General features: G+C 47.4%; 1 protein-coding gene across 1 annotated transcript; it reads right to left on the minus strand.

The window, feature by feature from the left end:
* Positions 1–535: 535 nt before the first annotated feature.
* On the minus strand, positions 536–5,403 carry LOC125930377 (uncharacterized). Its single transcript, XM_049642239.1, is given in 6 exon segments — positions 536–2,365; positions 2,368–3,263; positions 3,266–4,174; positions 4,207–4,492; positions 4,495–5,040; positions 5,101–5,403. Coding segments are annotated over 6 exon segments (4,770 nt in total).
* Between the last annotated feature and the right edge of the window lie 3,023 nt (positions 5,404–8,426).

Consider the following 8,426-nt stretch of genomic DNA (forward strand, 5'->3'; position numbering starts at 1 on the left):
TATTGATATAAGTAGAGTCTCCAAGTGAGTCCTAAGACCCACTGCCTGTCCTTTTTCCCCTCCTCTGTAAATCTCACATGAATAAGGTTACAGTTTTCATCATACCTGGTGTGGGTACATGGTTGGATATAGGACATTTCAATAAATTGGGGTTTTACTTCCCACTTCCATTCCCCATCATTGGAGGTGACACAACTCCAGGCTGATCAATAGAGGTTTTCAAACCCTCCACATGTGTGCTTCATTGCCCCCGTCCTAAATCCCGGACATGCATAAAATCCATTTCTACTTATTGATACCCTCCTTTGCAGTTGCCTCCATTTACCTCCTTCCATTTCTTTTAATGGACTAATTTTTTCTAAATTAAAATATAAATCTGGCCACCAGGTATTTAATGGGGCAGTTCCTAGGGTTTTGGTGTAGACTTCATGAGTCTCTAAATTAGTAATTTCCCATGTCAAATTATAGGGGTCATGGGAGTTTGAATTTACAGACAGAATTTGCAGAACAATCAAGAGAAGGGCAAGTACCATAGTTACAGCTCAGTCCGTTGGCGGGGTAGGGTCAATTTTAAAGGATTGTCCTTAGTCCAATCAACAGTCCAGGTTATTTTTGAAGGTCCGATGAGGTCTGAGAACGGGTCCACTGGTTTGGCGTGGGCAAAATGGATCCAGGTGGTGATTCCATCTACTTTGATGGCAGTAGGCATTTTCAGGATGACCTGGAAGAGTCCTTTCCACCTGGGCTCCAGAGTTCCCTGCTGATGACGTTTGACGAGGACCCAATCCCCTGGCCGGAATTGATGTGGAATAGGCGGGGGTCCAGTCTCATAGAGTTCCTTTAATTTGGGCCATACATCTTCATGGACCCTCTGCAAGGCTTGTAGGGAGAACAAGAATTCAAGACTATTATCGTTCTCAGCTTTGATAAGGTTATCTTTTAGGTTAGGGATGATGGGGGGTGGTCTACCATGTATTATTTCATAGGGTGTGAGTCCCAGTTTGTATGGGGAATTACACACCCTGAACAGAGCGTAGGGGAGAAGGACCACCCAATTAGTGCCAGTCTCTGTGGTCAATTTGGTTAGGGTCTCCTTTAAGGTTCTGTTCATTCTCTCTACCTGTCTTGAGCTTTGGGGTCGGTATGCACAATGTAATTTCCAATCAGCCCCAAGTATGGAAGCCAGTCCCTGACTTACCTTAGAGACAAATGCAGGTCCATTGTCTGACCCTATCATTACTGGAAAACCATACCTGGGCAGGATTTCTTCTAGGATCTTTTTGGCTACAATCTGCACCGTTTCATTCTTGGTTGGAAAGGCTTCAGTCCATCCTGAAAAGGTATCTACAAAAACTAGCAAATACTTATATCCATATTTTCCTGGTTTTACCTCAGTGAAATCTACTTCCCAGTAGGTCCCCGTTCTGCTCCCTCTTTGTCTTACCCCTGTTGTCTGAGGATTGCTACTCGCATTGTTGAGTTGGCACACTGTACATTTAGTAACTACTTGATCGACTTTATCAGAGACATTTCTGATTTTTAGTCCAGTCTGTCTCAGTAAGTCCAACATTTGCCGGGAACCTAAGTGGGTGCTGTGATGGATCCGCTCTAGAACTTGCCATCCTAGTTTATCTGGGAGTATAATGCTGCTTTTAGAGTCTCTCCACCAGCCATCTTTGATTCGGGTCATAGGAAGTTTACTCATCCATTGAATGTCGCTTTCTGAATACTCAGGGCTGGGGGGCAGTTCCTGGGGCCTGGGGCCTGGAAGTTGTAGGGTCAGCAATTGCGCTGGGGGCTGAGCTATGTTTTCTGCAGTCTGATCGGCCAAATTGTTGCCCCGGGAAATTGGGTCGGTTGTCTTCTGGTGTCCTGGGCAATGCACAATCGCTAGCTTTTTGGGTTCCCATAAGGCTGCTAGCAGGGCTAGAATCTCTTCTTTATTTCTGATGTCTTTCCCTTCAGCTGTGAGGAGCCCCCATTCTCTGTATATCGCCCCATGTACATGAGCGGTGGTGAAGGCATATCGGCTATCAGTGTACACGGTTAGCTTGCGGTCTCTTCCTAACTTTAGGGCCTGGGTTAAGGCTATTAGCTCAGCCTTCTGGGCCGAGGTTCCGGGGGATAGAGCTTCTGCCCACACCACCTCGGTCTCTGAAGTCACGGCCGCCCCCGCATACCTTTTTCCTTGGTGAACGAAGCTGCTTCCGTCGGTAAACAAGATGGCATCTGTGTCTGATAATGGCTGATCCTGCAAGTCTTCCTGGACCCCATAAACTTGAGCCAGTATGTCGGCGCAGTCATGAAGTGGGGTTCCCATGTCTGGGTCTGGCAGCAGTGATGCTGGATTCAGGGCCGTTGGGGGGGGGTGAAGATGACCCTGAGGGGGTTCAACAGCAGTCCCTGGTAATGAGTGAGTCGGGCATTGCTCAGCCATCAGTCAGGCGGCTGCTTGAGGATGCCCTCGATGGCATGTAGGGTGGTGACTTGTAGCTCTTGGCCCATGGTGAGTTTATCAGCGTCCTTTACCATTAGGGCAGTGGCTGCAATCATCCGGAGACAGGGTGGCCATCCGGCGGCCACTGGATCTAGCTTTTTAGACAGATAGGCTACTGGCCTGTGCCATGGGCCTAAATGCTGAGTTAGCACTGCCTTAGCTATGCCTCGGTTTTCATCTACATATAGTTGGAAGGGTTTGGAGACATCGGGGAGTCCCAGGGCAGGTGCTGATAGCAGAGCAATTTTGATTTGTTGGAAGGCCTGTTCGGCTTCTTCCATCCAACTAAAGGGCTGTTGATCTTTTGTTGCCTGGTATAAAGGTTTTGCTAATTCAGCAAACCCTGGTATCCATAGTCTGTAGAACCCAGCCGACCCTAGGAATTCCCTCACCTGTTGTGGTGTCTGCGGTCTGGGAATACGAAGGACAGTCTACTTCCGGGCATCCGTTAGCCAGCGTTGCCCCCCTCTCAGTAAGTAACCCAGGTAAGTTACCTCTGACCTGCAGATTTGAGCCTTCTTTGCTGAGGCGCGGTAGCCTAAGGTTCCCAGAGTTCGCAGGAGACCTTTGGTTCCCTGGATGCAGGTTTTGGGTGTCTCGGCAGCTATTAAGAGATCATCAACATACCGTAGGAGAGTTATATTAGGGTGTTGTTGTCTGTACTCCCTTAAATCTTCGTGTAGAGCCTCGTCGAACAGGGTCGGAGAGTTCTTGAATCCTTGTGGCAGTCTGGTCCAAGTGAGCTGGCCATTTATGCCCCATCTAGATCTGTCCACTAGAATACAAATAGCTCTTGACTTTTAGGCGCTAGTGGTAGGCTGAAAAAAGCATCTTTTAGATCCAGAACAGTATACCATTGTTTTTCTGGGCTGAGGGCACTCAGGAGAGTATAGGGGTTAGGAATGGTTGGATGTATGTCCATCACCTGCTTATTGACTTCTCTCAGGTCCTGCAGTGGTCTGTATTCCCCGCTGCTGGGTTTGCGCACGGGTAGCAGGGGGGTATTCCATGCTGAGTGGCAGGTGCGTAGGACCACAAAGTCAAGGACGCGGCGGATGTGGGGTGTGATGTCGTTTTTGGCTTCCGTGGGCATAGGGTATTGGCGCATGCGGACGGGGTCCGTCCCAGGCTTAACCTCTATAAATAGGGCTGGGCGATGTTTTGCTAACCCCATACCACCCGTTTCTGCCCACGGGTCTGGGAAGCGTTGAAGCCAGGGCTTGATGCCCTGATCCAGAGGAGTGGGTTCCTGATGGAGCCTATATTCATCTTCTAGTTTCACAGTGAGTACAGATATGGGTTGGTTGTGGAAGTCAGCCACTGTGGGCCCCCCTGGTTGGAAATGAATTTGGGCCCCCATTTTGGTAAGCAAATCCCTCCCCAACAGGGGGCAGGGGCTGTCGGGAATGACCAGGAAGGAGTGGGTTACCTTCCCAGTTCCTAAGTCCACAGTCCTCTGAGTTGTCCAGGGGTACTTCTTTATTCCGGTGGCCCCTTGTACCCAGGATGATTTTTCAGATACTTTTCCATGGGGCTTGACCAGAACTGAGTGCTGTGCCCTGGTATCAACTAGGAACTGGACCGGGGTCCCCTCCACTTGCAATGTTATCCTAGGTTCGGGGAGGGGATCTGAACCCTGTCCTCCCTATTCTGTATCTTGGGTAAGCAGTATGAGGGCTATTTTAGGCTGCCATTGCTCTGGGCTGGGCAGGGTTGTTTCTTCTTGGGGCATTCTCGTATCCAATGGCCTTTTTCTTTACAATAGGCGCATTGATCTTTATCTAAGTGCCGCCTGGTAGGGCGTATTGTTTGAATGCCTTCTGGGGGTGGCTGTTCTTTCTGGACTATAGCGGCCAGGACTTTAGTCATTTTCTCTGTGGCTTTGATCTGTCTCTCTTCTGGGGCTTCCCTGTTGTTGTAGACCCCTTGTGCTATACAGAGCAGATCCTGGATCTGTTTACCTTCTAAATGCTCTAGGCTTTGGAGTTTTTTTTTTTAATGTCAGCAGCTGCTTGATTTACAAAGGACATAAGGACAGCAGCCTGGTTTTCAGGGACTTCTGGATCCATGGGAGTAAACTGCCTAAAGGCTTCCATTAATCTCTCTAAGTAAGCAGCTGGACTCTCTGCCTTTCCCTGTAAGACCGAATATACCTTAGCCAAATTGGTGGGCTTGCGAGCTGCAGCCCGAAGACCCGCCATCAGAGTCTGGCAATAAATGAGTAGCCTTCCCCTACCTTCTGCCGTGTTGTAGTCCCATTCGTCCTGTGGAGGTCTGGTTAAGGGGAAAGCCGCATTAATGAGGTCAGGGTTAGATGTCGGCCGACCGTCGTCTCCGGGAACCAGCTTTCTTGCTTCTAATTGGATCCTGTCTCGCTCCTCTGTGGTGAACAGGATGCAGAGGAGCTGCTGACAGTCATCCCAGGTGGGCTGGTGGGTGAACATGACACTGTCTAAAAGAGCTATTAGATCTTTAGGGTTATCAGAGAATCAAGCGTTCTGCGTTTTCCAGTTGTAAAGGTCAATGGTGGAAAAGGGCCAATACTGGAGTCAGGGGTTGCCTGTTTCATCAGGGGGTCCTATTTCCCGCAGGGGTAGGGCCACAGTGGAGTTGGGGAGGCGGGGGTTTGGCTCACGCTGGGTCCGCCTGCGGGTTCGGCCGGCTGGCCCTCCGCAGTTGGTTTCATTTTCAATGGGGCTCGGAGCGGCTGCTGCCTCCCGTCCCCCTGGTTCCGGTGCAGCTGCCACTTCCCGTCCTCCCGGTTCCCCTAGGGGGGCAACTAGTGGGGCGACTGTTGGGGCGGCTGCTGCGGCCAGGGCCTGGGGTGCCAGGGGAGGGGGATGATAGGGTGGAGGGTCTAGGGATAGTAGGTCCTGAGTATCGGGCAATATGGGATACAAGGGCATGGCTGGCGTCCTTGATTTTGGGGGACCTGCAGGCTACATGGCAAGGACCTTACATGTTCCCGAGGACAGGAAGGGGACCAAGCGGGTAGATTTTCCACTAAACTCCGCCATACAAGAATGTAGGGAAGTTGATCCGGGTGTCCCTTGCGACCCGGTAGAAAAATCTTTGATTTTACCTTAGCAATTATAGGGAGGCAGAAAGTTCCTTTGGTTGGCCATCCAACGCCGAAGGTTGGCCATTCGGAGTGGCAGAGGGTTATTAATTTTCTCCGCCGGATGTCTAAACTCAAATTCTGTCCTCTGGTTTTAACATCCCTGAAGTTAGCAACGAGGAGAGAAAGAGGAGTGCTTTGAGATTGGCCCATCTGTATCCTGGAGGTGGAAGAAAGGATTAAAAGGAGAAACAGTAAAGTTATGAGGATTTCTGGCTGGGCCAGGCCAGGTCACCTGTGAAAGAGAAGGAGTTTAACACTTAAAAATTATAGAATAGAGAACACAACACTTAGATCGCTAGCGCGTTTCATGTGTTTGCCACCCGAACAGAAAAATTCCGATGGGCCCAAAAAGGTGCCCCAGACGGGTGCCAGTGGACATCTCCTACTAGACCCGACCAACTGCTCTATAGCGCATCCGCCAGGGCCGTGTCAGTCACCAATACAGATCCCGCGCGGGAGAGCCAGAAACGAACAGACAAACAGAAATGGACAGAGCCAGAAACGAACAGACAAACAGAAATGGACAGAGCCGGCTCACTTACCGATCGGTCTCAGGGACGACCCATTGACTTCGGGTCTGGTGGGTTTGGGGGGATCGCGGACGAGCCCCCAAATGATATGCCCCGATTCGAGAGACCCCCGAAAACAAACCACCAGAGTCCAGAATCAAAGCCAAGCGGCAAGGGTCGTTTATTGCAGGATCGAACCCGGTCCTCCACGCACTTGTTGCCGGTGGCGCTAAGAGGCCCCGAGTAAGGATCTTACAGCTTCTTTTATAGCCCCGCACAAACAAGTTAGGGACCTTTTTTAGAAGTTACAGAGCTGTTGTTGGTTAACATTTAAATTTGAACGCTCAGCAGAACTCGATTGGTTCCCGCCTTTATTTTAAACCATTCAGCAGAACTTGATTGGTTCCTGCCTTTATGTCAGACTACAACCGGGCACGCCCTGGCTGGTTTTGGGAACGGCGGGGGGGGGGGGGGGGGGGGGGATCTTTTCTTTGCAGTTGTGAGTACACCTGGTAATTTTTCTCTTAGCCTCTCACTAAGTATTGCATTTATGCAGAAAATACTGTATCTTACTTAGTTGACTTGATACCGTTTTGAACATGGATAATTATTGTTCTGGATGAGCATGAACATGCCAATTAATAGGTGTTCCTAATTGATACAATGCCATCTAAACATACTTAAAAATAGAATTCTGAAACATTAGGAATGGAAGGAACCTTAAAGTTATTTATGTCAATTATTTCTAGCTGCCATTTTATAGTAGAGACAATTGAGGTCCAGAAGACTATAATGACCTTGACATAATCTTTTAGATGAGACAGAAAGGCTTTGAAAAGCTTGAGCTATAGGCTAGAAATAATCCTTGACTTTTATTATTTTGTGGCATATACACAGTGCCAGAGAACTACCCGAGCAACTAAATTGATTTTATACCTATGTGCACACACAAAACAGCAATTAGGAAACAGTGTGTTGCAGATTTTGACATGTATGAAATTATAGAACCAATTACTTTTTACAAGTCAACTCATGACAGTCATTTCAAACAAGGCAGACCCTGGAATCTATTCCTTAAGGACTTAGTTGACAAAGTGTCAGTGCATGTAAACCTCATTTAATTTTCTGGAGATCAGATTTGAGAGGGTGAGCTGGAAGAATAGATTGAAGATGTTAATTTAAATTAAGAATTTACTATTTTAAGATTTGTTTTCTTGAAAAAAAAAAACAGTTAAATACTACTCTCCACTAGGTCTAATGGAAGGAATGTTATTCTTGATTTTCAGAGATATAATTGTTTTTTGTTTTCCTACTTCCTCTTATTGTTTACTACTTGTAGAGTCTTGAGACAGGTCAATTGAGATTCAGAGGGGCTTAGCTGTTAAGCGAACACATTAACATCTACAGTTTTTTAAAGCAGAGGGTAAAACCAAGTGAAGCCTTGAAAAAACACACTAGAAATGGAAAGTTACATGGATAAATTGAGTTTCAGATGAGTTATCCATAAGTCTCTATAAACAAAGAGTAGCGAACTGAGAGGCAAGAAGAACTAGGTTCAAATTAGTTAGTTTCTACCCTTATGACCTTTGGACTCTGAATGTTTGGGAAGAAGCACAGCCTCCCAGATCAGTTAAAGTTACCTGATTTATTTTAAGACATTACCCAGTACAGCATCCAGCACACTTGTGTCATCAGTAAAATTAGTGGAGGCAGAGAGCTCCATTAGAAGGCTGCATGGAGACTTGCACTTATGTCCATAAAATAGCATCTGTTATAGGGCTTGACCTTTTGCTGTCAACGTGTAGAAAACTGGATAAAATACATACAACAGTTATTTTTGGTTATTGGATGGTAGGCAAAATAGGATTTGATTCATGACAGAAGGCAAGCAAATAAGTGAATCCTAGGTATACTCCCAGATGTCTCCCTAGAAGCACCTTCTCCACTGTGGTATAGAGAGGAAGAACCCAATATGGCCTAGTGATCTTGCTGAGTTGAAGAGACAGAGATAAGGATTCAGGAATGCTGTGGCAGCTAGAATTTGAGTGTAGAGCATGGGACAGAAGGTAATTATACAGTGAGAGAAAAGGGGAAGGAGGGGATCAGGAGAGAGAAGAAAAGGAAAGGAAAAACTGGAGATCTGCAGAAAAATTCTCTCAAATTTTTGAGTTCATACCAGTATGTGGACAGGTAGGGTAAAATTCCATGAGGCTGAACATAGAACACCTAGAAGTGAAGTAATAATTACTGGGGAGCTGTAAACCAAAGTTCGTATAAGGCAGGAGCCTTTTGAATTCCT

Source organism: Panthera uncia, chromosome A2 (genome assembly GCF_023721935.1).
Source record: "Panthera uncia isolate 11264 chromosome A2, Puncia_PCG_1.0, whole genome shotgun sequence".
In the NCBI taxonomy this organism is placed as follows: domain Eukaryota; kingdom Metazoa; phylum Chordata; class Mammalia; order Carnivora; family Felidae; genus Panthera; species Panthera uncia.